Raw genomic sequence first — 27,507 nt, 5'->3', positions numbered from 1 at the left:
TTATAGAAAAAGAAATCTACTCTTTATTGTGGCTGGCAGGGCCGTGCCCCGGCCAGGGTTACATTCAGCTCTACTGCTGTCCGGTTAGCGGGGTGGCGGTGAACATGCGTCAGCAGGGCAGGGACCCGCCACCCGAGGGGTGCTGCGGGCGGGATGGGGGCACGGGGACCCCCGCCTGTGGCGGCCCCAGCCCTGCCGGGGCAGGGGACAGCTGTGGCCAGGGCCTGGTGCGCACACACCAAAGGCCCACGGGGTGAGGGTTAGCACCAGAAATGGGGCTCTGCACCCGGTGAGGGGCCCCAGCACCCGGCTGCGGCGCCCTGCCACCTCCCACCTCACCGGGCACGGGCAGGCAGCAAGGGCAGGCTCCCCGGCAGCTGATGCCAAATGTCCCGGGGCCCCAGCAGCCACATCGAGGGCACAGGAGCCTGGGGGAGACAGGCAGGGGCCATCCCCGGGCAACCGGGGCCACTGTGGCCCTGGGGGAGCCCAGCACCGCGATGATCCAGGCCACCTGCAGCTGCCCCGGGTGCTCCGACTGGGGCACCAGGGTCTTGGGCCCCCCCGCCTCGCTGGGTGGGGTGGTGGGGCTGGGGGATGTGCCAGCCAGAGCCTGGGGGTGGTTTGGTGTGTGTCGGGGGACGCTTGCATATATGCTGGGATCAGTGACGGACAGACAGCTCAGCCCTTGCCGGTGGGCACCCGCTCGGAGGGCCGCAGCGCAGTACCGGAGCGCGCAGGGCGGCCACCCTCGGCCCGGAGACCCGTGGGGCGCACGGCTGCAGCTTTGCCGTCCTCCAGCCCCGTGGCGGGCGGCCTCCGGGGAGAAGAGTCCTGAGTGGGGCCGGCCAAGGGTGCTGGGCGCAGGGCGGGTGGCTGGGGGAGCTCAGCGGCAGGGGCTGCAGCGCTCTGGGGGGGACCCCTCGGGCGGCTCTGAAAGGAAGGGGCAGGGCTGGAGCGGCTGCCTCGCTCCTGGGGCTGGGGGACAGACCCCCACCCTGACCCCCACCTCCCGGACGGCTCCTGCTCCCCACGCTTCACCCCCCCTGCTCCCCCAGGCCTGCCCATCCCACAGCAGCCCCACAGCCCCCCTGCCCCGAGGGTTGTGCAGCCTGCAGCCTGCAGCATCCCACGGCGGCACAGCCCTCACCTGGGGGTGCCACGTCCGGGCTCTCCTCAGCCGCGGTGAACTGCAGCTCGGCCCCGTCGGGCAGCAGGGAGCCACGGGAGCGGGGGCACCGGTCCCCAGAGCGCGTCCTCCGCAGCACCGACTGGGGAGGGAAGAGATGCAGGGGCTGCAGTGGTGGTGGGGGGTCAGCACGGTCAGGGTGGCGGCTTGGGGCTCCCCAGCTCTTACCTTCCTGGCCAGGGGGCTGCTGGGGGCTGAGGCGCTGCTGTAGAGGCTGAGGCTGGAGTTGGAGCGGCTGGGGGACAGCACTTTGGAGGAGGGGGCCGACTGGTTCCCCGTGCACTTGGCTGCGGTGGCCCCGAAGGCATCTGGGGACAGGTACTTCTCGTTGATCTTCAGGTTGGTCCTGCCCTTCACTGGGGAGGGACAGCAGAGGCGGTGAGACCCGGGAGCAGGCAGCCCAGACCTGCGGGGCGCCGGCTGGGCGCGGGGACGGCCGTGCCCACCTCTGCAGGGGTCGTTCTTGACCAGGAACTCATCCAGCGCAATCCAGCCCCCGCCAACCCGCACCATCAGGGTGCTGCGCAGGATCCGCACCATCCGCAGCTGCTGAGACTCCCCGAACTGCGGGGAGAGGCGTGTGAGGGCACAGCGAGCGCTGGAGGGGTTTGCCTGGGCTGGGAGCTGGGCATGAGGGCAGGACCCAGCACCCAGCGGTGCCTGTCAGCAGCCCACCAGGTCCCCCACAGCACTGCCCTCCATCAGCACAGATGCTGGGTTTCCCCCGCAGACAGGCAGGGGAAGGAGCTCCTTGCTGGGGCGCAGAATGGGTGCTTTTGGCATAGGCACGTGGGAAAGAGGGCAGCCACCCATGTCCCCCTAGGGACAGGGATCCCATGGGACATGGGTGGCTCTCCCGTGCCCTCTCTGCGCCACTGCAAAGGCTCTGACAGCAAAGGTCGTGGCGCTGGGGGACCTCAGCATGGTGCAGGCTGTGCGTGGGTGTCAGAGCAAGCCCAGGACCCCGGGCCGGGGGGTGACAGCAGCGTGGGGCAGCAGTGGGGGGCGGCACTTACCCGGTACCTGTTGGCGCTGATCTGCTCCACCTGGAAGCGCTTGGCACAGTTGCACTGGGCCACCTGCCTGTTCACCTGGAAGACAGCCCGTGTGGGTCAGACCCATGGCAGGGCACCAGCCTCGTGCCACCGCGGCCCCCTGGCCATACCTCGTCCTGGATCTGGTCGGCATCCGCAGTCCGGCGCAGCGGGTCCCGGTTAGGGTGCAGGGTGCTGACAAATTCGTAGTAGTCAATGAAGCCGTCACCGTTCGTGTCAAAGATGCTCGCCACGGCGTTCATCTCCAGGACGTTGGTGGGGAACTCTGGGGAGGGACAGGGACCCTCAGCCCCGCTGTCCCCTGCTCAGCCCTGCACCGAGCCCAGCCAGCGCTGGCACTGAGCCTGGGTCCTCCTCCAAGGGGGGTGCCCGGCTGTCAGCTCCTGCCCCCGCCGCTCCCAAACTGCCCCGTCCCGGGGGGGCACGGCCCCATGAGCCAGCCCCAGCCCACCACGGGTCCTGGGCACACTCACTGGAGGAGAGGACACTCTCGATGAACTCCCGCTGGCTGATGCGCCCATCCTGGTCCCTGTCGATGCCACGGAAAACATCCAGGACACGGGACTTCATTTGGCTGATCCACTGCATGTAACGCTTTCTCCAGACCCCGAAGTCAAAGTGAGCAAACTCCTCCAGCTCGGAGAGGCACAGAGGAGTTAGCACGGCAGCAGGAAAGCCCCGGAGTCCCCACCTCAGGACCCGTGCTTGGGCTCAGCCCCGATGCCACACAGCCAGCTTGCTCCCAGCCCTGACCCATTAGAGATGGGTGAAAGGGACCCAGGACCCCCAGCTCGGGGTTGCACTGGGGAGCTGCAGGCTCCAGTGGGGCCGGCTCCAGTCACTTGGGGTCACCTTCCCCTGCCCATGGGGACGCATGGGGACAGGGTCAGGGAAGGCTCCCGGCTCTGCCTGCGCTGTTTCACCGACCCAGGGGCCATCCCCCTACGTGCCCACCCAGGGCCTGAGCTCCCGCAGCACAGGGCAGGGAGCTGCTGGCACGAGCCAGGGCCGTGGTGCTGCCGGGGCTGCCCCTACCTCTCGCAGGCGCTGCAGGGCCGTCTCCAGCCGGTACTGCCGGTCCAGAGCCAGGAGCCAGAGCTGCTGCCAGCGGTGCAGGAGCTGGGCCATGAGGGGCGTCTGGGGCTCCAGCCCCCCAAGTGGCACCGCCGGAGCGCCCTGCGCCTTCCCCACGCTGCGGCGCCCTGCAGCCAGCAGAGACAGGGGTGAGGGCACGGCCAGGGGCCTGGGGCGCAGCGTGGGGGCAAAGGGGCTCTCACGTGTGGCCAGTCTGCGGGCGGCTGGCGGCCCCAGCTCAGTGGCCAGCTTCTGCTTGCAGCTCTTGGTGACCTTCTCCACATCAGGCTGCTTGCGGTTCAGCTCTTCCATGAACACCTGCCACAGGAGGACGGCACTGAGCGCCCACCGGCCGTGCCAGACGGTCCGCCAGGCGTGCCCCCCACCCGCCAGCACAGCTGGAGCACGGGGCTGAAGCCAGAGCGTGGCCACCCACCAACCAGCCCCAGGGGGCTCCTGCATCAGCATCGCTCGCAGTAGAAGCAGCAGCTCAGGCATACACCCAGAGCGCTGCATCACCACTGCATGTGCCAGCTGCCGCCACGAATGCACCCAAAGGTCCTCGGTGGGGCTGAGCGCTCCCACCAGTGCCAGGAGGGTACGGGGAGGATGGCGTGCCCCCGGCCTGGCAGGGAGCTGGCTGCGGGGCCCTCACCGCGTGCTGGGCATTGAGCTCCTCCAGCTGCTCAGCCTCCTCCGGCAGCGGCTCCTGGTCCCGCAGGCTCAGTGCCTCCTCGGCAGCCGTGATCCAGTCGACGAGCTGGGCCATCTCCTCCCGCTCGGCCGCCAGGCTGGCCCGCTGGGCTTGCAGCCGCTCGCCCTGCTGCTGCGCCCAGCTCAGCACCTGCGGCAAGGAGCAGGGGCTGAGCCACCGGGGCTGGCGGCGGCGGCATGGGGCCGGATGCGCGGCTGCGGGAGCGGTGTCGGCAGCCCCAGCTGCGCACTGCTGCGGGGGGGTGAAGTCTGTGTCTGGGGTGCCACGGCCCAGCCCTGCCGTGGGGCAGGAGCACAAAACCCTGTCCAGCTGCCCCAGTGACCACAGGATAGGAGCACTGGGCAGGGACATGAGTGCTCCAGGACCCACCGTGCCACGGGGCAGGAGCATGGGGCAAGAATGTGGATGCTCCGGGACCTATCCCTGCTCAAGGGCCCGCAGGCCAGCTGGGTCAGGGCTGACAACTCTGCCCCGCATGTGCCAGGGGACCTTGCAGCTCCTGGGGGCTGCCACCAGTGCTTTGAGCACCACTCCTCAGCACATCCCTGCGGGTGGTGGCCAAACGTGCTTGTACCCAGGTCCATGCTGTTGCAGACGTGCTCACTGCCCTCGCAGCAACCTCACTATCTGGGGTGAGTGGGGCTGCGGGTGAGGGCAGCCCCACAGGTGTTGGGACGGGACGTGCTGCTCCATACCCTGGAGCACCTTCAGATCAGATGCACGGGGATCCCTGCTCACTGAGGGCTTTGTGCAGGTGAGGGCGAGGGATCGGCCAAACCGGACAGACCCGTTCAGGGAGGAATGGGAACGGGGAGGAATGGGAATGCTCTTTCCTGCAAACCCACAGAGCAGGGAGCCTCTGTGGGAGCGGGGTCCGGGTGGAGATCCCCAGGACTCCGCTCCCCAGGGACCGGGGGACGCCATCTCATGTGCGTGGAATGAGCCACCGCCGGCGAGGTGGGGCTGGAGAGGCCGTGGGTGCTCCCCTGCGTGGCCCCAGGACGGGGAAGCAATGGTGGGAGCGAGGGGTGGGAGGGCCGGGTCTGCACAGGAGGGACTGCGCCGGGGGACATCCAGCCCCTGGCAGGACCAAGGCCGGCTGCACCGGCTGGGGAAGGGGCCGGGCACCCCCAGGTCTGCCCAGCTGGGAGGACATCACCAGGAGCACCGGCAGTGGGAGAGGCGTGGGGCTGTGTGGGGCCGTGTGGGGCTGTGTGGGGCCGTGTGGGGCCGTGTGGGGCTGTGTGGGGCTGTGTGGGGCTGTGTGGGGCTGTGTGGGACTGTGTGGGGCTGTGTGGGGCTGTGTGGGGCTGTGTGGGGCCGTGTGGGGCCGTGTGGGACTGTGTGGGGCTGTGTGGGGCTGTGTGGGGCTGTGTGGGGCTGCTCCCTGCAGGGACGGACGGAGCCGGGGCACGCAGCTCACCTCCTGGAAGCGGCTCTTGGCGACGGTGACCCAGGACTTGATGGTGATGATGGAGTCTGGGTGGCAGGTGGAGAGGATCTCCTCCCCCAGCGAGGTGATGCACTCCAGCTCCAGCTGCTGGCACTGCAGGGACTTCATCAGCTCCTGGGAGGGCACACAGAGTGTGGTACTGTGGGGTCCCAGCCCCCCGCATCCTGCGTCCAGAGCCGCCGGGACCGGCTCCCACCCAGCCGGGCATCCAGGCTGGGGAAGGGCGCTGGGTGCTGTGAGCACGTCTGGCCTTGCGCGGGGTGCATGGGGCCCCAAATCTCCATGCCTCGGGGTGCTTGGGGCCCCAGAGCCCACGTCTGGCAGCATCCCACATCATGGCATGTGCCGGCTGGGGCTGCCAATGGGACAAGCAATGGGACGTCCTGGAGCAAGATCGGCGATGTGCCTGGAGGCGGGGGCCGGCGGCGGGCACTGACCTGCAGCTGGTTCTGGCACTCCTGCACAGCCGCTTCCTCCTCGGGGAAGACGCCATACTTGAGGGTTTTCTCTGACTCAGAGAGGCGCCCCAGGAAGGACTGCACCAGGGTGTGAAACTCCTCTGCCTGCCACGACAGCCCAGGACCTGCTCAGCGCCCGCCCTGCAGCCCCCCACCCCTGGCCAGCCCCGAGCCCTGCCGCTGCCCGTGAGGCACCCGGCAGAGCCGCTCCTGTGCAGCCCCAGCCGCTCCCAGACCCCACAGCAGGACAGCGAGGATGATCTTCACCCCAAAGACTCTTTGGGACACAATTTTCCCCGACCCCCATCGGTACATCCCCTCTGAGAAGGGCACCCCGTGCAGCACCCTGCCACGTGCACAGGCACCCTCCACACGCGTGCACCTCCAGCAGGTGCCTTCAGCACCCAACTTGGCACCTTGCTGCTGCACCTTGCGACACGGCCACCCACAGCCCAGCACCCCACACAGCACCCTGCAATGCATGGCCACCCACAGCCCTGCAGCGCCCTGTAACGCACGGCCACCCGCAGCCCAGCACCCCCCGCAGCACCCCGCAATGCACGGCCACCCATAGCTGAGCACCCCGCAATGCACAGGCGTGTGCAGCCTTCCCGTGGGGAGGCACCAGCTGCAGCCCCTGACCTTGCAGCCCCCCAGCTCACTGCCCGCACCTGCCGGAGCGCAGCCTCCAGCCGGGCCTGCTTGGAGACGGAGAGCTTGCAGACCAGGTCCCACCGTGTGCTCAGCTCCTCCATCTGCTTCTGCAGCCACTGGGAGTCCACGCTGCTGCTGCCGCGGGTCAGGTCCCGCACTGAGCGCTTCAGCATCTTGATGCAGCTGGCTCGCTTGCCCAGCTCCTTCTGGAAGACCTGAGGGGGAGAGAGCAGGAGGGAGTGGGAGGTGCCAGGGGTCCCAGTAGCCGTACAAGTGCCCCAGGTGCATGGTACGTGGGGTACATGTGGCACGTGGGGCACCCAAGCACTGCTCAGCGTGCTGGAGGGCCGCGGGCAGGGCTGGTGCAGAGCCCAGGGCTGCCCTGGGGCCGTCGCTCCCCAGGGGTCCCACGGGGCCAGAACACAGCAGGCAGCTCCCTGCACGGCCCGGGGACACCCACCTTATGCTTGTCCATCAGGTCACTGACCAGGTCCCGGTCCCCTCCAACGGGCACGTCCTCGCTGAGCTGCGGCTCAGCACGGTACAACCAGTCCATGAGAGCCTGCAGCGCATCAGTGAACTTGCCTGAGAAGAGCAGGTCCTCCTCTAGCTTGTGCTGCCTGCAAGGGAACAGCCACAGCCGTAAATGCCTGGGATTGCCTGTGGCTGGGGACAGATCCTGGCTCTACCCCCAGGGGCCATAGCCCAGTGGTGCTGAGGAAGGGGGTCCCAAAGCAGGGAGTGGAACACCCAGGGAGGAAGGACTCTGAAGTGTATCCTGCCTGGGACCTGCACGGCGAGCAGAGCACAGGCATCCCACCCCATCCCATCCCATCCTGTCCTGTCCCATCCCCATCCCCATCCCCATCCCCATCCCCATCCCATCCCCATCCCATCCCATCCCCATCCCCATCCCATCCCCATCCCATCCCCATCCCCATCCCCATCCCATCCCCATCCCGTCCCCATCCCATCCCCATCCCATCCCCATCCCCATCCCATCCCCATCCCCATCCCATCCCCATCCCCATCCCATCCCCATCCCATCCCATCCCACCCCCATCCCATCCCCATCCCATCCCCATCCCCATCCCATCCCCATCCCCATCCCATCCCCATCCCATCCCATCCCACCCCCATCCCATCCCATCCCCATCCCATTCCCATCCCCATCCCATCCCCATCCCATCCCCATCCCCATCCCATCCCCATCCCATCCCATCCCACCCCCATCCCATCCCATCCCATCCCCATCCCATCCCCATCCCCATCCCATCCCCATCCCCATCCCCATCCCCATCCCATCCCATCCCATCCCATCCCATCCCATCCCATCCCATCCCATCCCATCCCACCCCACAATCCGGCACGGGGCAGGTGCCCCTCACCTCTCGGTAGCCCGGCTGCACAGCGCATCCCAGCGCTCCTTCAGCTCCCCCAGCAGCTCCTCCAGCGGCTGCAGATCCTCAGGGAGCCGGGCTCTCTCCCGCAGGGCCCTCCCGCTCCGCAGCGTGGCCTCGTACACCGGCCGCTTCGAGCGCAGCTCCCTCTGGAAGGCCTGCGGGCAGGTGGGGTGAGCCCGCCCGGACCCCGGGGCTCGGCGGGGCGGCCGGGGGTGCTGATGCCCCTCACCCAGGGGCTCTCTGTGCCCCCAGAGGCAGACGTGCAACGGTGCCCAGCCGTGGGGTGGGGTGGGCTGGGAGCTGGGGAGCCCCCGGCAGCCGCCCCGCAGCCCCCAGCTCTGCTCCCGCTGCCCTTGGCCAGGCAGCCCGCCCCAGTGGGACTCCCCCGGCCCCGCAGGGCTGGGCAGCGGCGCTCGCCCCTCACCTTGTGCTCAGCCAGCTGGCACTTGATCTCCTCCTGGCTCGTGGCCGTGTCCTGCGGCACCTCCAGGGCCTGCTCCGCCTCGTCCATCCAGTCCAGGAGCAGCCGCCGGGACTCGCTGAACTGCAGCAGGGAGGAGGGGACTTGTGCAGGGCGCACAGCGCAGCGTGGACGAGGAGCCGGAGCAGCACACACGGCAGGGCTGCATGGCCCCCGCACCACGGCACGAGCCACAGGCAGCGCGGCACAGCCCACGTGCCAGGGCGGCACGGCCCAGGCGCCGGCACAGCTCCCTGCAGGGCCTGTGCCCTCGCCAGCTCGGCCGGGTACCTGCTTGGTGCGCTTGCGGGCCTCCTCCAGAGCCGCCCCGCGCTCCGCCGTGTGCTGCAGCACCTTGCCCAGCCGCTCCTTGGCCGTCAGCACGAGGTTCTGGATCACGGCTCCGTCCTGCTTCCTGCTGAAGTCCTTCAAGCGCGACGCGACGGCCTCCAGGCTGCTCAGCTTTTCCCCGTGGGCGTTTGCCTCCTTCACCAGGGCCTGAGGGCAGCCGGACGTGGCTGGGGGGCACGGGCAGCCCCAGGGCAGGAGCAAGCCCCCGAGCCACAGGGCAGGCCCGCGCCGCTGCCGTATGGGGGGAGCCCTAGGGGCAGCCCGGGGGGATTTCCCCCGATGGTGTCCGTGCCGGTGCTGGTCAGGACCTCTCCGGGTGGACCCCAGCCCCCAGGAGCCAGCCCACAGACTCGGGGCATCCCCCTGTGGGTGGGAGGGAGCCCTGCCAGCCCGGCCACACTTGCCTTGTGCTCCTGGATCTGCACGGTGACAGTGTCCAGGATGAAGCTGGGGGGCGTGGGGGAGCTGAGGAGCTCCTCTGCGTGTGCCACCCAGCGCAGCAGCTCCTGCATGGTGCCGTGAAACTCGGTGGTGACGGTCAGCCCCTCGGCCAGGCGCTCCTGCAGGCAGAGCAGGGATGCTGACCGGGACGGGCACCCGCAGCCCCCAGAGCCGGGCAGGGTCCGCACCCGCGGGTGGGCAGCACGCCCCTGCCCCGCACACCTTCCTCTCCTGTGCCTCGGCGTGGACGCTCTCCCACTTCTGCTCCAGGATGCGCAGGCTGTGCTCGGTGCTGCAGGGCCGTGCCGCGCGGCAGGAGCCCAGCAGCCGCTGCAGACGGTCCCGCACGGCGTTGTACGTCTCCTGCTTGGACTCCATCTCCTTGCACAGCTCCTGCCGAGAGGAGAGGCCGGGAAAGGCCGGTGTCAGTGCCCCGTGTTCCTGCCCCGAGCGGGACGGGGAACGGGAGGGCTCCAGCTGCAACTGGGGGGCCTGGACATGCAGGGAGAGGAGCAGAGGGGCTCTGCCCGTCTGGGGAGGGGAGGAGGCAGAGAAGGGTCCCAGCACCCCAGCACAGAGAGGGGCCGGGGGGCACCCCCCAGGGATGGCTCTGCAGCTTGGGGGGCGCGGGGGAGCTCACCAGGTGAGCGGCGAGCTTCTCTTTGGTGGTGTCTGGGTGGCCCCACGCTGGCTTGTAGAAGAAGAGCTGCAGCTCCACGTGCTCCAGCCACTGCAGCAGCTCCGTGATCTCCAGCGTGATGTCCTGCACCTGGGGGGAGGCGCAGGGGGCTCAGCACTGCCTCCACGAGCAGGGGACGTGGCAGCGGGGGCGGCCGCTGTGCTGTGCACCTGGCTGAGGTTGTTCTCCAGCTCCAGCTGGCGGCTCTCGGTCTCGCTCTGCACCACGTCCCAGCGCTGGTTGAGCTGCTGCAGGCTGCGCTGGAGCCCCTCCACGCTCTCCCCCAGGCTGGAGAGCAGCAAGCCCTGCCCGGCCTCATTGACGGACTGCACGGTGCGGGCATGGGACATCACGTCGTTCCGCAGCACCTGGGGACAGCACGGGGCCGTCACGGCCAGAACCTCGCACCCTGCCAGGCACCTGGGCCACCTCCCCTGCCCGCTCCGACGCTGCCATCACGGCACGGGGCCTGGGGAGCGCCGTGGCAAGGGACAGCAGCCACAGTGCTGGGACGCACAGAGCAGGGGCTTTTGTCCTCCAAGTGGCACGGGGCAGGTGCAAGGCAACAAATTTGCTGCTTCGTGGCAGGGGGCTGCTAGGACGGGGGACGGACGAGGCTGGGGCCACCCCGCCTTGCATGGCCCCCCTCGGCCGACGTGCACCTCGCAGCACCCTGCTGACGGCAGGCACGGCACGAGCGTGCCCGGGCAAGGGGAAGGAGACAGCTCACTCCTTCCATGCTGTCACCACGGGAGGGGACGCGTTCTCACGCCGCCCGCCCCGAACCACAGACCTGCCTGGCCAAGCCACCATCGCCCCGGGGCTCGACGCCTTGCCATGGGCCGTGCAGTGCCAGGAGGGGAGGGGGAGCAGTGCCCTGCGGCAGAACACGGCCCCACTGCAGGAGGACCTCGAGAGGGACCGGACGGTGCAATGGGACCCCACGGCAGGACTGTGTCTGGTCCCTCTGGGGGATGTCCCCGTGAGGACGCTCAGCTGCAGGGGCACGCAGCCAACGGCCTGGGGGCAGCCCAGGTCGGGGCGTGCAGGGAGCCCCGTGCCACGGCCGCCCTCACCTTGTGCTTGGCCAGCTCGATCTCGCAGCTCTGCAGGTCGAGGCGCAGCAGCGTGGGGCCCTGCAGCTGCTCCGAGGTGCGGGACAGCCACTGCAGCAGCTCCTCCAGCTGGTGCTGGAACTGCCCCAGGCCCAGCAGAGCTGCCTCCAGCTGGTGCTGCCGGAGGCAAGGGCAGGATCAGGCACCCGTTTGGTGGGGAGCAGGATCAGCCCTGCCCACGCGCCCAGCGCCGCGCAGCACCACGCACCCAGCCGCATGCACCGCGCAGCACCACGCACCGAACGGCCCCACGCACCCACGCTGCTGCGGCTCTCACCTCGTGCCCGTGGCAGATCTGGTCACCAGCTCACGCGCCACCAGCGCCTCCCAGAAGTGCCACTCCAACCCTGCCCCGTGCCTGGGACTGTCCCGCACTGCCCGAGCCCCCCTCACCTGGCGGCTGACGATCTCCTCCTCCAGGCGGTCCCAGCGCTGGCGGAAGTCGCTGAGCGGGGCCGGGGGGTCCCCCTGCCCCTGCCCCCCTGGGCCAGCCTGGTGCCGTAGGCTCTCCACATCCACCTTGCACTGGTAGAGCTCCCGCTTGAACTCCTGTGGGGCAGATTGTAGAATCTGAGCATCGCGTGGGTTGAAAAAGACCCTTAAGATTATCGAGTCCAACCATCAGATGTGAGTGGGTGGCACATGGTCCCTGGCCCTCTGACGTGGAGCCATGGGCCTGCGGTGCCACCAGGCATGGCATGGCACAGCCAAGTATGACATAGCATGGCATGGTACAGCATGGGAGGACTTTGTATGGCACGGCACAGCTGAGTATGGCACACCATGGTATAGGATGCCATAGCACAGCATAGTTTGGAATGGCACGGCACAGCCTGGCACAGCCTGGCACAGCTTGGCACAGGCACCTGGGCCCAGAGCTCCTCCTCGTGGAGAGCCAGGAGCCCTGCCAGCTCGGGGCACCTTGGGCAGGAGGGATTCTGGCACCCCGGGCAGGACCTGGCCACCCTCTGCAGACCACGATCCAGGTGCAGGGGGCACCAGCTCTGCCCAACACACCGCGCTCTCATCCCACTGCCAGGAGGTACCCCGAGTGCCTGCCTGCCCCCCTGCTCCCCATGCCCAACCCCAGAACCGGGGAGGCATCCTGCAGCACATCGCACCTTCAGCTCTGCCAGCTGCTGCTGCACCATGTCCAGGTCCCCACCAACAAGGAACTCCTCCGCGATGCGCAGCTCAGCCGCGTCCAGCCACTCGAACAGCCGCTGGGGACGGAGGGACCGAGGCGTTGGGGAGGGCAGGGGGCCCTAGGCGCTCTGTCCCCATCCCTCTCCCTGCACATGGGACATGCCAGCCCTCCCGGGCTGTGGGGCGCCCACCTGAGCGGGCCCCAGCACCCCACCTGCATGGTCTCCTGGTAGCTGACGGAGGCCTGGAGCTGCTCCTCGAGGCGGGCGTAGCGCTCCGTCCACACCTTGTTCAGGCTGTGCCAGGAGGAGTAGAGCTGCGGCAGGGCGCGAGGGTCAGCGGCACCGCGCGGAGCTCGGGGCGGGGCGGGGGGGCACCGGCACGGGGCGCAAGTCAGCCGGCACCACCACGGGGCGCGAGGGATGCCAGGGACACAGTCCGCTGTGCAAGGACACCAGCCCGGAACACCCACCCTCCCTGCAGCACAGCCCTGGGACACCCACGGGGCTTGGGAACACGCCTGCCCCTTCTCCCGGGTCTGCTCGGCTCTGAGGATGTCCCGTCCCCACGAGCAGTGTCCCCACGTCCCCCATGCGGACCCGTGCCCACCACAGACAGACCCCGGCCCCCCAGTCAGGGCGCTCACATCATCCAGGCTCTTGGTGACATCGGGCTTGTCGGGGTCCCCACAGGAGGACATCAGCTCCACGCCCAGGATGCCCAGCGTGTCCAGCTCACCCTGCAGCGAGTCGATCTCCTCCCGCAGCGCCTGTGGGTGGGGAGGGGGCTCGGAGCTGCCCACGCCGTGGGGCTGCCCGTGGGGACCCCTGCCCTGTACCTGCATGGTGCGGAGCCGCGTGCGGATGGCCTCGGGCTCGCCGCCAGCCTCCTCCAGGCCCAGCACCAGCTGCTGGGTGTCGCTCAGCGTCAGGGCCAGCTCCGAGAGGCCGTGCCAGAAGCGGTCGGCCAGCGCCAGCAGGTCCCGCAGCCAGCGCTCCTGCTCCTCGCAGCGGCCCCGCAGGCGGCCCCACTGGGACAGCAGCTGCGACGTCCGCTCCTGGATCCCTGCGGGGCGCAAGAGGGACGGGGCTCGGGCTGGGGCACCACGAGGGGCTTTGCACCCACACGGGGATGTGCTGCTCCCACACCCCCTGCAGTACCTCTGGCAGCAGCGTCAGAGTTGGCTGCCTGCATGCTGGCCAGCAGCTCGGCACCCTGTGCCTGCACGGTCTCCAGTGCCACCCCCAGCTTCTCCAGCTCTCCCAGGGCCAGGCTGTTCTCCCGGATCTGCTCCCGAAGGTGGGCCGTGTCGCCGCGGACAGACGGCTGGCTTTGCAGGCGGCTCTGCAGCCGCTCCAGGCACTCCAGCAGCAGGTCCATGCGCTCGGTCAGCTGGGGAAGGCGCAGCGGGACCGGCACGGTCACCGGAGGGAAGCTCCGGGGCACCCAGCCCCCGTGCCGGCCGTACCTGGCTGTACCGCGGCAGCGCATCCTCCAGCAGAGCGGCCGCCTGGCGCACACGCTCGCGGACGCGGCAGTATTGCTCCTCCGCCTCCCGCCAGCGCTGCTGGAATGGGGCGCCCTGCTCCGGGCTCAGCTCCACCAGCTGCGCGGAGACGCGCTGCAGCTTCCCCATCAGGGGCCGGTGCTCCGCGATCGCCTCCCGCAGGCACTGGTGGCAGAGGAGAGGCCGTGGGAGCGTGCGGAGCCACGGGACGGGGAGCACGGGGACGAGCCCGGCGCACCCCAGTGCTGCCACTGCACCCGCGCCCCGGCTCCGCTCCGTGTGGGCAGTGCTGCTCCCCGCAGCCGTGCTCCCTTCCCTTTGCCCCTCTCCTCTGCCAGCGGGGCTCAAAGCCCCTGCTCCTGCTCCGTGCATTGGCCTCTCCCACGTCCCCTCTCTGCTCGGCCACCAGCGCCTGCTGCCTGCCCCGTGGTGGGCTGAGCCTGGGTCCCCTCGCAGGCTGCCCACCGCGCTCCCACTCCCACGGGGTGCCAGAGCTCGGCGCTGCCTATGCCCGCCCCTTCCCCATCCCTCACCTGCAGCAGTGCTTGCTGCTCCTTGAAGGCCTCGTAGCTGATGGCGTTTGGGGAAAGCTGCACCCCGACGGCCTGCGTCTCCTCCAGCCACGGCAAGAGCTCAGCGTGAGCCTCGGCAAACTGGGCGAGCAGGGACTGGGCGTGCTCCAGCTGCACAGCGCAAGCCCCGCTGCGCACGAAGAGCTGCTCCGCACGCTCCCGCAGCGCCTGCACCGAGGGCTGCAGAGACACGCAGCTCGCTGGGTGCCCGCTGCCAGCGCGGAGGCATGGCACGGCCGGCCACGTGCCCCCAGCACCGCCCGGCGCGGCCCCACTGCAGCCACTCACCTGCAGGTGCTGCTGCAGGGGCTCGGGGCAGGACCGCAGCAGCGGGTCCGCGACGCCCAGCAGCCGCTCCACCAGCCCGCGGTGGTGCAGGATCTCAGCAGAGAGCAGCTGCAAGACAGAGGCAGGCGGGTGCCGCATGGCAGCGAGGTGGGGCTGCACGCGCCGGACCCAGGCACACGGGCCCCGGGGGCTGGCCGTCCCCCTGCCCAGCGCAGATGACCCTCCGCGGGGGGACAGCGGCCAGCCCCCAGCCCCGGTGACGGCACGAGCAGGGCCCGCGGTGGCCCTGAGCGGCTTCTCCGACCCACCTTCTGGTCCGAGAGCTGTGAGCGGAGCGCCTGCGCGTCCAGCTGGACCTGGCTGACCGCCTCCAGCCGCTCGCCGAGCCCCGCCAGGTGGGCGAGCTCGGAGCCCAGGATCTGCTCGAACTGCAGCAGGGACGGGAGCTGTTGGCTGTGCACCGGGGGGGCCTCCCAGGGCAGAGCCCCCGGCGCATTCGGTCAGGGCAGGACTTCCCCCCTGCCTGGCACGGCCCATCCCTGCACCCCTCCAGACCCTTCCCTGGCTGCACGATGGGGACGGAGGGTGACGGTCCCCCGGGCCCCCTTTTTCCCCACCTTCTCCCTGTCGCTCGTGCTGACTGGAGGCTCCTGGCCGCCGTGCTGGCTGTCCCAGGAGGCCAGCTCCTTCTCCATGCGTCCCAGCCAGAGCGCCAGGTCCTCCTGGGCAGTGCCCACACGGGATGAGGCCTCCAGGGTCTGCCCCAGACGGTGCATGGTGTCAGCGCTGCTCTGGCCCACGATGAGGTACCGCATCCTCAGGGATTCCATCTTCTCCTGCGCCAGCTGGGCCTCCTCCCCTGTGGCAGCACCGCGAGCAGCCTCAGCACTGCTGCAGCAGCATCCCCAGGGCCAGGGACCTGCTGCGGCGAGCGTGCCCTCCCTCCCGACGGTCTCCACATCCTGCTCTTCCCCTCCTCTGCTTCTCCTGGACCTGGCTCTGCTCCCTCACCCCCACCAGCAGCAAAGTCCAAGTGCCTGTCCGCTGCTGGCTGAGCCCGCTGCTGGTGCGCCCCATCCCACCGCGCCCTGCCCTGCTGTGGGCCAGGCTCCCCCCGGCCGCTCTCCGTCCGATGGGATGCGTGTGCCCCATCCACGAGGCAGGGCGGGCATCGCACGATGCTGTGCTCCCGAAGTCAGTGGCAACCCAGCGGGGCGTGGAGCACCCCAAGGACACCCAGCACCATGGGGTGCCCCCACTGCCACCTCCCTGGGACATGTCTTGGTGCCGGACAGCCCAGGGCTGAGCTCTGTGCCTCTCCCTCCCACCTCCTGCTGTCCCGACCCTGTGGCCCTCCACGTCCACATGGACCCAGCACCACATGGACGCATCTCACCCTGCTCATCTGGGGGCATCGCCACCGCCCCCCTTCCAGGCCAGCCCCATCCTGCGGCTCTGCCCTCACTGGGACTGCAGCAGGTACCCCACAGACCCCAACACCTGAGCCCTGGGGCTGCGGTCCCCCACGTGGTGCCACTCCCCGCTCACCTGTCACCATCTGCAGGACCCGCTGCCCGCTCTCCAGGACACCTTCCAGCTCTGCCAGCCTGGCGCGGATCTCCTCGCAGAGGGCCTGGGAGGGAGGGTCCTGTGGCAGCGGCTGCTCTCCCCGTCCCAGCCCTCCCCGTGCCCAAATTCGCGGCTCCCTCCGCGCCCTGGCCCGCTGCGTCCATGCCTGCCCTGACCTGGGTTTGCTGGTGGGCTTCCTGCACGCGACTGACGCAGCCATTGGCACGCCAGAGCTGGGCCAGCTGCCGCTCTGTGGCACCGAGCCACTCCTGGAAGGAGTCCACGGCTTCCTGGAAGCCCTGTGCTGCCGGCAGGATCCGCTCCAGGCGGCCGTACCTGCGCCGGGAAGGCTGGGTGAGCTGGGCTGCGCTTCCCGCCCCGACCGCGAGAGGTGAGGCCGGCATCCCCCCGTCCGTCCCAAGGACACGCTGCAGGTGCCTTGGGCTCGGGGTCCTGGGAGCGGGGATGTGGGGACACGGGGACACAGGGCGAGGTGTCCCCTGCCCAGCTGCACCAGCCCCAGTCCTGCTCCATCACCGTTCCTCGCAGCAGGGCGTGCACAGAGCCGCTGACCCCGCACAGCCACGGGGCCGGGACGGAGGAGAGATGTGGCGAGGGTGCGTGCTGCTGCCGCTGCAGGGCACGGCGGGGGAACTGCGCGGCACCGCCGGCCGCTCCTGCACACACGGGGTCGGAGCCACTGACCCCACGGACAAATGCCTTGGCCCTGACCCACCTGGCTTCAGCCTCCTGCATCAGCTTGCCCCACTTTTCCCCGAGGCTGGAAAGGCTGCTGCTCCCCTCGGGTGCTGCTGCCGTGGTGCCTGGCAGCACCGCTCGCTCCTGCAGGACGTGCTCCACACGGGGCCTCCGCTCCTCCAGCAGCCGCTTCAGGAGCTGAAGGGAGCGCGGCACAGAGCTGTGCCGGGGGGGCCGCTCAGCCCCCAGCCCCTAGCCCTGTAATCCCCGGCTGGAGGGAGGCCAGGAGATCAGCGTGGGAGGGACGCGCCTGCCCGGGATTTGCTGACCTTCTGCTCCTCCAGCTGCGCCTTCGCCACCTTCACTTCCGAGGAGGGCGGCTTCTGGTTGCTCACCAGCTCCTCCATGTCTGCCACCCACGCCAGCAGGCTCTCCAGAGTGTCCTGGGTTCGCTCCGTACCTGCCACATCCTCCGGGACGGGGACAGCCCGCAGGGACACCTGGGGAGAGAGGTGGCTGAGCCACCCAGGCTTGGGACGGCCGTGGGGCTGGGGTGCTCTGGCCCCTGTGATGCCCAGTCCCGGAGGCGGTGCTGGGACAGAGGCCCCCAGCCCAGCCCGAGCCCTCCCCAGCACCCCCTGCCTGGCCCCATGCCACCTGCCGGTCCCTGCTGGCCCCACCGGCAGAGCCGTGCTGGGGAAGGGCTCTGCACAGACCACACTCGGTGCTCGGGGCCCAAAGACCAGGCACTGCCCGCAGAGCTCGGGAAAGCCCTAGCGCACACCCTGGAGCACCCAGCACGGTGCGCGCCCTACAGGCTCACAGCGCCAGGGGCAGGCTCAAGCCCCCACCCGCCGTGGCAGAGGGGAGGGGGCTGCTCCGACCTCCTGGCACCTGGCTGGGGGTGCTGGGCCCCCCCAGCCCACGCCTGGGGCTGGCACGGCGTCGTCCTTGGCGAGAGGCTCCTGCCCGGCAGTCACCTCTGAGGCATCCACGTGTCCAGAGTGGCCGCCGGCTGCGAGCTCCCCCGCGCGCTCCGTCAGCACCGTGACCGTCCGGGTGACCAGGGGCTCCCCGCCCTTCTCGCCGGCCGGGTACTCGGTCACCTCCACAATCTCCGTCACGATGGTCTCCGTCACCTCCGTCACTTCTGTCACCTCCCGGGTGGTGACGGGCTTCCAGGACCAGGCGCTCCGGGGGGCGCCGGCCCGGGGGGGCGTCCAGGCTGCGCCCCGCGCCTCACCCTGCCCCTTGAGCGGGACGCAGGCTGTGCTCCCGTTCTGCACCGCCACCTCCGAGAGGCTGCGCTTCAGCGCTGGGCTGCCTGCCCCGCTCCGGCCAGCCGCAGGTGCCGGGCTCCAGCCGTTCTCCACCGGCGCCGGCGGCTTCTCCAGCGGCCCCATCCGGGCCTCCGCGACGCTCCCGCCGGGCAGCTGCCCCACGTCCAGCCCCAGGTCCCGGAGCTGCGGCTCCCGGAGGAGCTCCTCTGAGCGCCGGCTCTTCTCGCCCAGGCAGCTGGGCCGACTCACCGAGTTCCCCATGGTGCGGGCGCCGGGCCCCCACCTCAAATCCCGGCCTGAAACAAGCCAGGAGGACGCATGTTATCGGAGCCACCACGGGGCTGCACGGCGGCCGAGCCCCGCTCTGCAGCGCCTGGGGCCTCATCCTGCACCCCAGGGCCCCGGCTCCCAGCTGCACTTCTGCCCCAGCGGATGCTGGTGCCACCCGAATTCCTGCACAGGCCTGGGAGGCCCAAGAGACCCCGAACCACAGGGCCAGGGCCCTGGGGACAGGGGGGAATGAAGCACTGGTGGTCACCTAGACCTAGCTGTCACGGGGAGAGGGATGGCGCAGGGCGGGGACGCCGCGGGACTTGTGGCTTTGCCACCTCTCGGCGGGCAGCGCGCATCCCTGCCTGGCAGATGCGCGTCTCGTTAAGAGAAATGTAAATAAAAGGTACCGGGAGGCAGCGCAGGGCGCCCGCAGACAGGCAGATGCTCCCAACCAGCATCGCTTTGTGCCATTAGATTAACTCCGAGGCGAGCGGAGCCGGGAGAAAAGAGCCATCTGTCTGCAGCGCCCTGACAAAGGCAGCACCGGGGACCTGCGGGGGGGAGCGGGGCCGGGGCCGTCCATCGGGAGCACCCACCCGGCAGGCAGGCAGCTCCCCGCCTCGCCGGCCCCTGCCCGCCTGCCGCAGCCATAAATCCCCCGCGCCACCCGCCAGGACCCTCCCACGCCAGACCCAGCCCAGCGCTGCCGCAGCGCAGCCTGCGCCCGGGGCCTGGCGCCGGGCATGCACCCGTGTGCATGCACACACACGCGTGCACACACACCCAGGGGGCTTGCAGGGGCGCGCGCACACACACACACACACACACGCACCCACCCGCATGGCCGGCACAGACCCCTGGCTGCTGGGGCTCTGCGTGCACGCGCAGCCCCCTGCCCACAGCCCCCCGGCTGCAGCCCAGCCCCTCCTGGCAGCACCCAGGTCCACGCGGGGTGCGTGCGGCCCCTGGGCACTGCACAGGCACCCGCGGCTGCGTGCACCTGTGGCGCAGCCACGCTCCCCACGTGCACACGCGCCCGCAGCGGGGCAGTGCTCTGCTCACACACAGACACCGCGCTTCGCACGCACCCACGCTGCTCAGCCGCACGCACGCCGTGCAACAGGCGCAGACCCCGCACCGCCGCCACGCTGCACGTGCGCACCCAGCAGCAGCGGCACACAGACACACACAGACACACACAGACACACACAGATGTGCCCACGCCAGCTGCGGACACGTGCAACGGGGGCACGCGCGGGGCCAGCACGCCGCACACGCAGGGTGCACGTTCCGCAGCCGCCAGCCCCGTGGGTGCACGCCGAGCCCCCCGGCGGGGCGCAGACCCCCGCACACGGCACCTGCACGCGCACTCGCACGGCTGCACCTTGCAGGGGGGCTCCGGGACCCCGGTCCCGGCCCCGCACGCAGCGCCCCCCGGCCCCCCGGCGCGCCCCCCGGCCCCCCGCAGGTGGGCTGTCCGCGGGGTCCCCAGGGGAGGCCGGGGGGCCCCCGCACCCTCCCCGCGCCCCGCAGGGACCTCGCGCCCCGCCCCGCCCGGCCCCGCGGCGCGACCCCCCCCGGGCGCCCCCTCGCCCCCCGGCGCTCCCCAGGCGGGGCCGGGGGCGCAGCCCCGCACTCACCCCGCGGGTGGCCGTGGGCCGGGGCCGCCCCGCTCCCGCCGCCCGCTCCCGGGCGCGCCGCCGGCCCCTCGCGGCGGGGCGGGGACGGGCCCCGGGGGCGCGGAGCGGGGACGGGCCCCGGGTCACCGCCGCGGGGACATCGCCCGCGGGGCTCGGCGCGGCTCGGCACGGCGCGGCACGGCTCGGCTGACCCCGCCGCACGCCCCGCTCATACAATACGGCCGCTCGCGTTAACCCTTGGCGTGCTGAGCCGCGGCGGGGCCGTTACCGGGGAAACCCCCGGGGCCTCGCAGCCATCCCGGGCGGGGGAGGGGAGCGGCGCCGTTCCCACCGCCCCGCTCCCCGGCACCTGCCCCCGGCCCCGCACCGGGCTGGGCGCGCCCCGGGAGGTCGGGACCCGGCCCCGTGCGCGGCCCCCCCCGGGCAGGCCGGGGGTTGCGGGGGGGGGGGGGGGGGGGGGCGCTGCCGCCCGGCCCCGGGTCCCGAGCGCGGCCCCCCCAGGGGCGGCCGGGGCGCGGCCCCCTCCCCGCGCACCCCAAGGCCGGGGTGGGGGGGTCTCGGGTGGGAGCGGCGGGGCCGGGAGGGGGGCGGCCGGGCGGGGGGGCGGCGGTGCCAGGACAGAGCCCACCGCCCCCCCGGGGGTCTCCGGGCCGGACCCGCTGCTGCCCTGGGTGCGGGAGCGGACCGGGGCTCCCGGGGGGGTCGGGGCCCTGCCGCTGCCCGCGGTGCCCGTGCCACCAGCCCCAGCGCTGGGGCCTGCCCGAGCCCTCCCCGTGCGGGGCCCGGCCCCGGGCCGGGGGGCTCCTGCCCCGCGCGAAGGAGCGGGTGCCCCTCGGGGGGCCCCGGGCAGCGACGCGAGGCGCTGATGGATGGGGCTCCCTTGGGCTCTCCTGAAAGCGGCGGGCGGAGGCGGCCGGGGGCTTTGTCTGCTCGGCCGCCGGAGACGCCGCAGGGAATTAGCATAGCCCGGGCTCTCCTGCGGCACCGCGTCGCCTTCCCGCTGCTGGCGGCGAGGAGCTCAGCACCCGGTGCTGGGGGCGTGCGTGGGCTCCCTGCTGAGGCGTGGGCCTCCCTGGCTGCTCTGGGTATCCGCAAAGGAGCCACGCCAACCGGGAGGCACCGAGGCCTGGCCGAGGGTGCTGAGCCCCTGGTGCTGCCTCTGTGCTGGGGCGGTGATGCTGCCCCACCGAGCACCCCAAAGAGGAGCTGGCCGGGGGGGGCTGCGCCCCTCGCCTGCTGCCCCCAGACCCAGCGCCATCTGCCACCTCCCGCAGCACTGCTCTCGCCCCCCCGCCCCCCACCACGCAGCCCCATGGAGGGCGTGCAGGAGCCTGGACACCCCCGGCACAGCCGCCACGCTGGTGAGGCACCCGTGCCCCCGAGCACCCGGCCGGGGCCCCCCGAGGTGGGGGCAGCAGCCCCGGTTCCCTCCTGGAGCCGCTCGCTGAGCCCGAGCTGCGCACCTGCCAGGACCCCCCCTGGCACGCTCCCCGGCCTCAGGTACGGGCTGGGGGTGGCGCGGGTGCCCCGGGCAGAGCGAGCGCAGCGCGGGGCAGCGGCGGGAGCGGTCGGCTGGAATCCGCAGCCTCAGATCCCGGGAGCTGGGTGGGTTTCTCCTCGGCCTCGGCTTTGTCTGCGCCAGGGCCGCGATGAATGGCCCTTTCAGTTTGTGCTGTCATGTGTGCGCAGGGAGCCCGTGTGCTGGCCAGCCCCAGAACAAAAGGAGCCAGCGAGGGACTGCTCACAGGGCCGCGAGGAGGGGCTGGCCAGGACAGCCCCCGCCGGCCGGGTGCTCCCGCTGCTGCTCCACGCAGAGGCCGTGCTGGCCGGGGAGCTGGGGGGACGCCTCACACCCTGCTGGCAGGGGCCTGCGAGCAGATGGGCACGCAGGGCTGCGCAGCGGGGGCACGGCTGCACGCGCCTGGGCAGCGTGTGCAACCCTCCCTGTGCACAGCTGCACACCCCTTGCTGGACGGAGGGGAGGCAGCACAGGGCTGCGCCCGGTGCAGGAGGTGGCCCTGCTGCCCGCGGGGTACGGGCAGGGACCGGCTGCCGGCAGGGGCTCGAGGCTCCAAGCTCGCCGCAGCCAAAGGAGGTGCCGGTGGGGTGCTGAGGCACAGCCGTGCCACGGGCAGGTCTGGGTGAGCACCGTGGGGCTGGGGAGGGTGGACCGGGGACATGGCACCCTGCCTGGTCCCTTGGTGCCAGTGGGAGGTTGGCCATGCCATTCCCACCAGCCACGGCCAGGCACTGTCCTGTTTGGGGACTGAGACCTCACCAGCCTCTGCGAAGCGTGGGCTGGGTCCTGCCTGGCTCTGCCGGCTGCCGTTCGCCCGGGGCAAGCCCATTACCTGCAGCGCAGGGCCCGGCTCCGGCAGCCTCTTCTCCACGGCGTCCAGCCAGTGCCGCAGGGCCAGCAGCTGCTCGTGCACTTCCAGCCGCCACTCCGTCCCCTCGCCCCGCTGCTGCGCCCTGCGGAGAGAGCGCGGGACATGCACGGCTGCAGGGACACAGGGCACAACCAGGACGTGCAGGCGTCCCTCCAGGGACCCCTGTGTTTGGGTGGGACAGCGATGAATCTGCCCACAACACCCTTGCCCCTTTCCCAGCGGCTGACCCAGACGGGATGGTGCCGGATTCACCCCAGCCCCTGCCATCACGAAGATGCCCACGGGCGGTCCCTGGCCCTGGCCAGCCCTCGACGTGCCCGGCAGAGACCCGTACCTCTCCAGCTCCTCCGCCTCTGGTGACAGCCCCTCCGCGCTCGTCCCAGAGAGCCCGGTGCCATCCGCAGCGAAGCGCGTCTGCAGAGAGAGCAGAAGGAAGGGGTGGGACGGGGTTTTCTGGCGGGGGGCACAGCGGGGCCAGTACCTGCGGGCGGGTGGAGCGGCGTGGTGCCGCAGGGCAGCAGGGATGCGACCCAAGAGGAGACCCCGTGGGTGTGACCCCGTCCCAGCCCAGGTGCCCAGGAAGCCGAAATCACGTTGTTCCAGCTGCCCCGTCATCCAGGCAAGGCCCCGCATGCTCGCCTCGCACTGGTGCAGACTTGGCCCATCGCAGTCAGGGGCCCACCACATCCCTAAATCTGCTCCTCGCAAGGCTGGCAGCGCCAGACCCTGTGCTTGGTGCCAGGCTGAGCCCAGCCCACACCGACCCACAGCGCTGCCTGGGGGGGTGACGGCTCCCAGCGCCAGGGCAGGGAAAGCCCCTCAGTGCCCCACAGAGCTCCCCACCTGCCCAAGCCCTGCAGCCGGTGGCACGCTGAGGCACTGCTCTGTCTCTGTCCCTGCACCACTGAGCCAGGCTGCCCCGTGCCACATTGCACCCGTCCCTGCACAGCCCGTGGGTGGGTGCGGGATGCGCGGAGGGCTGGGCAGGCTTCGCAAACCCCAGCACCAAAGCCCCAGGAGCAGCAACTGTCTGGGGGCGCTGCCCGGAGGAGGCTGAGCTGCAAAGCACAAAGGACCCCCCCATGTTAGCTCGCGTGCTGGCTGCCTGTGGGAGTCCTCCCCTGCCTCCAGTGTCACCCCTGTGCTCTCCCAGTCCAGACCAGTGGGCTGGCAGGACTCGTCACCAGCAGTCTCGAGATGGGCACAGCACCGGGAGTGATGACTTTCTGACGCTGTCCCCACCGGGGCAGTGTCACCTCGCCCCATTTCCACCCCCTGTACATAGACTGCGTGTCTCAGACCAGCTACCGCATGCCCAGTCCCTGCAGCCTGCAGCCCCGCACATGCCCTTGTGGTCCCTCGCCCTCGCCGCACCCCCAGCAGTGGCCAGAGCAGCCCCGAGCCCTGTGCCGGCGCCCCAGCCCTGCCCCGCTGCAGAGCCACTTGCCACCCTCCGCCAGCCTGGCTGAACATCATGAAGGAGGGCAGGATCCAGCGCTGCGAGTACCACTGGGAATCCCGAAGAGGGAAAAGCGTGTGGCAGAAAAGCACGCGGCGCCGGCAGCTGGATGAGAGCAGAGCAGGCGCTGCATGTGCTGCAGTGAGCATCCATCCCAGCTGCCGAGAGGCGGGAGCGGGAGCACGACTGCTGCGAGAGGCTGTGGGAGGTGAAGTACAAACCTCCTGTGGGATGCCGTGAGGAGGGTGATGACAAGGAACGTGAGCACGAGGCAGAGCGAGGGTGGGCGTGTGGCCCCCACACAGATCTGCTGGCTGTGCATTTGAGATGCCGTGCATCGGCTCTGCCTGCGAGGGGCAGAGGCTGAGGACCACAGGCTCGATAAGCAGGGACATGGAATATTTTCACAAGCACGAGGAGTGACCATGGTGTTCACAGTCAAGTTCAGGCAGTCCGTGGGGCTCTTCGCTGCCCATGCTCCCCGCACTGCCCCCAGCTCAGCGCAGCAATGGGATGCGCTTCTCCAGCAACTGTGCCCAAACCCCAGCATGGGCTGGCAGGGAACGGAGCCCTGGCTACCGCTGCCAGCCCGCCGCAGACACCATGCGGCACCGTGTCTGCACGGCTCCTGGGGACGTGCCGATGGACACGTGACAAGAGCAGAACCCCCAGACCACTGCGGATGCCCACGCGCTGGGTACTGCGTGTGCCTGCAGTGGGAGCAGCCGCAGCGGGCCCTGTGCCACCACCCGGGCACGTCTGGGTGCCCCCAAAGCAGCCACCAGCCCCAGCTCAGCCGCTGGCCGGGGACAGCCACCAGGCACAGCTCCGTCCTGGGACATGACAACCAGAACGAACGGATTTGGAGCCGCCTGACAGCAGTGACGCGGTGCCTTGGGAGGGGGGCACAGGTCCCCGCGCCGCCGCAGTGCCCGCAGCCCCGTCAGCGGCTTCAGAGCTCAGAGCGCCCCGAGGTCGCTCGGTATCGCCGCAGCCCCTGGCCGGCCCCGCAGCCTGGCGGCACCCACCCGTGGCAGCCAGTGCCATCAGCCCTGCTCCTGCCTCCTGGGGCCTGCAGCCAGCAGAGGGGTGGGTTCAGCAGCCAGGATCACTGAGCACACTGCCAACAGCAGCCCGCCGTGCTGACTGCACCGTGCCATGCAGCGGCACCGGGACACGGGCACACCCCACGGGGCAGCGCTGTCATCAGCCGATGGGCATCGAGATTTCCACGGGGGCCGGGGGGGCTGCGTGCCGCCGCACAGCGAGTGGGGGCTCCGTGCCCCGGGGCAGCGGCAGGCCGCTGGGGAGCCGCTGGGCTCCACACGTGCGGAGGAAGCAGAGCGGGGCAGCTTATGGCCCTACAGAAAAGTTCAGCACCCTGGCGGAGGGGGGGGGCGTGGGAGAGGCCAGTCCTGCTTTGTGGCTGCCTGCTAAGCTGTACACAGTGTTCCCAGCGCGGCGAGCTGCGGGCTGCAGCGCGGCGCCAGCAGTGCCCGGGGCGGCGGGCACACAGAGCTGGCAGCCGCTGCATGCCAGCGGGGACGAGCTGGCAGCCGTGGCCCTGCTTGGGATGGAAGCCACAGGTCCCCCGCGGCCGGACAGGGCCCCGCAGCCAAGGGCAATGCGCACCCTGGGCGTGAGCTCCCGTGCCAGCAGCAGGGCTGGTGCCCGGCTCGGCTGCCACGCACCTGGGAGCACCGAGCCCCTCTGGCAAGCGTCGGCGGGGTCCCCGCGAGTGTTTTGTGTAAGTTGGTCACCGGCTGTTTGCAAACGTTTGTGCACGCAGGCGGGCCTGCGTCGCAGGGCTGAGTGACAGCCATTATGGGCGCCACATTCAGCGCCCCGCATACGCTGCCCAGAGGTTTTAACGCTGCGCCACCGCTCAGCTCGCAGGGGCTGAAAGGAGTGAACTCTGGCCTTCACGTCAGCGGGGCAAGCTAAGCTGCAGTGCATTAAAAACGGGAATATAATAGAGTTATCCATCATAATTAGCCTGGCCCAATTACACGCTCGCTCGGCCGCTCCCAGCGCGCGGTACCGCGCCGTGGCAGCTGACACTGCTCAGCGCCGCTCCCCCGGCCCGGCTGCGGCCCCGGCGCTCCCTCGCGCGGTGCTTGTGCTCGCTCGGCTGCGCCAGGGCCACCAGGGCTACAGGCACTGGGCAAATCTGCAGCAGCTCCAGCGGGGAGCAATGGGACCGGGCAGCCCCTGCCACAGCTCTGCCCTGGCCCCCAGGGGCACGGTGGCATGGCAAGGGGCTCCCTGATGAGCTCCCCGATCCCTGGGAAAGCCTCGCTGCGGCATTTGGCTGGTCACAGCTGGTACCGGAGGCTGACAAGCAGCAGCCCCAGGGGCAGGTCCCCGGCTTCCCGCTGTCCCTGTGCCCGTGGTCCTGACGGTGCCGCTTGTCCGCACGGTGCCTGGCTGATGCCGAGTCCTGCTGCGCGACACCGAGGCACCGGTGCTGCCAGGTGCACGGGAAGCAGCGCGGCTCTAGCGTGAGTGCGTGGGAGCCTGAGAGGCGTGGATGTGGGGGGTGTCCCTCCCCTGCACGCCCCACCGGGGGCCTGCCCCTTTGCCAGGCACCGCAGCGGGGTCCCACCACCCGGCCCCACTGCCGTGCCAGGAGGCCACCCATGCCATGGCCAACGTGGGCACAGTGCTGCGGGCCTGGGGCATGGGGGCCCCTCAGCAATCAGGTGCCGCTCCCAGGGGCCGAGGCTTCCCAGGAGGAGCCCGCAGGATTTGCAGAGTTCAGGGTTCGCTCTCAGGAGTTCTCGGCCCCAGGATGGGGAGGTCAATCCCCCCTCCCCCCCCCCCAGGAGGGTCTTTGCGGATGAGGGTATCTAGTCCATGGAGTGGGGTAGGGACAGGGGGGTTCTCCCTGAAGCAGAAGGGTCTCAGTGGGCTCATGAGGTTTGTGAGAGGTGTCCAGCCCCGAGGGGCAGCAGGAAGGTGGAGGTGAGGCAGCAGGAATTACCTCTGGTGGCAGCGAGGTGGTGCACACCCCCAGGGTGCTGATGAGCACAGGGTGCAGGCTCCGCACCGGCTGTGCCACCCTGGGGGAGCTTCCCCCTGCTGGGACCCATCCTAAGCCCACGAGGATGGGCGCAGCAGCCTGCAGCCACCCCTGGCACGAGGGCTGTGCCCGCGCGGTGCCCCCACCCCTGCCACATCCAGTAGCTGCGTCCCAGCGCACCACGCTGCAGGGAGGGACGCTGCTGCTAATTGCTGACGCGCAATGCAATTAACTTGCTCCCAAGCCACTGCCATCTGTCTGCGTCAGCCCAGGCTCTCCCTGGGTGCCGCTACATGGCTGATGGGCTCAGCTGCTCCCAGCATGGTCCTGCTGCTGCTGGGCAGATCCCGCCGGCCCCAACATCGCACGGAGCGGGCGCTGCCCCTGCACCACCCGGCAGCCCGCGCGTGCCATGCTCAGCCCTGCTGTGCCAGCTCTGGTCTTCCTGGCGTGGTGCCTGGCGCCCAGCCCAGCCCAGGGCCTGCAGGGCTGCAAAGATTTCATGTGCCAGTAGAGCCAGTGCCAGAAACCCTCCTGAGCAGGTGCCTCCACGCTCAGGTTTGCCCATACAAACCCTGATGCTTGGTTACCGGCCAGCTCGCCCCTGCCTGCCCA

At 70.6% G+C, this 27,507-nt stretch overlaps 1 protein-coding gene across 1 annotated transcript; it reads right to left on the bottom strand.

Moving 5' to 3' along the window:
• Positions 1-22,757, bottom strand: LOC308190685 (microtubule-actin cross-linking factor 1, isoforms 6/7-like). Its single transcript, XM_080582342.1, has 40 exons — positions 22,746-22,757; positions 22,373-22,493; positions 17,809-18,404; positions 17,158-17,328; positions 16,866-17,026; positions 16,306-16,465; positions 16,109-16,193; positions 15,178-15,419; positions 14,869-14,988; positions 14,561-14,668; positions 14,234-14,452; positions 13,662-13,865; positions 13,354-13,585; positions 13,032-13,258; positions 12,840-12,962; positions 12,408-12,509; positions 12,169-12,270; positions 11,441-11,596; positions 11,009-11,164; positions 10,103-10,300; positions 9,894-10,022; positions 9,476-9,646; positions 9,217-9,372; positions 8,753-8,959; positions 8,426-8,545; positions 7,987-8,156; positions 7,059-7,218; positions 6,616-6,813; positions 5,924-6,049; positions 5,457-5,600; positions 3,974-4,162; positions 3,522-3,636; positions 3,280-3,446; positions 2,718-2,880; positions 2,355-2,509; positions 2,206-2,280; positions 1,636-1,753; positions 1,358-1,545; positions 1,151-1,271; positions 1-933 (listed from the first exon to the last, which is right to left on the bottom strand). Exons 3-40 carry the CDS (start codon positions 18,367-18,369, stop codon positions 887-889), a joined length of 6,246 nt encoding a protein of 2,081 aa, XP_080438468.1. The 5' UTR covers positions 18,370-18,404; positions 22,373-22,493; positions 22,746-22,757; the 3' UTR covers positions 1-886.
• Positions 22,758-27,507: the final 4,750 nt, after the last annotated feature.

Source organism: Anser brachyrhynchus (assembly GCF_964034855.1).
Source record: "Anser brachyrhynchus genome assembly, chromosome: 2".
In the NCBI taxonomy this organism is placed as follows: Eukaryota; Metazoa; Chordata; class Aves; order Anseriformes; family Anatidae; genus Anser; species Anser brachyrhynchus.
Note: the sequence above shows the minus strand (reverse complement) of the source record. Positions and strands in the feature narration are given on the sequence as shown.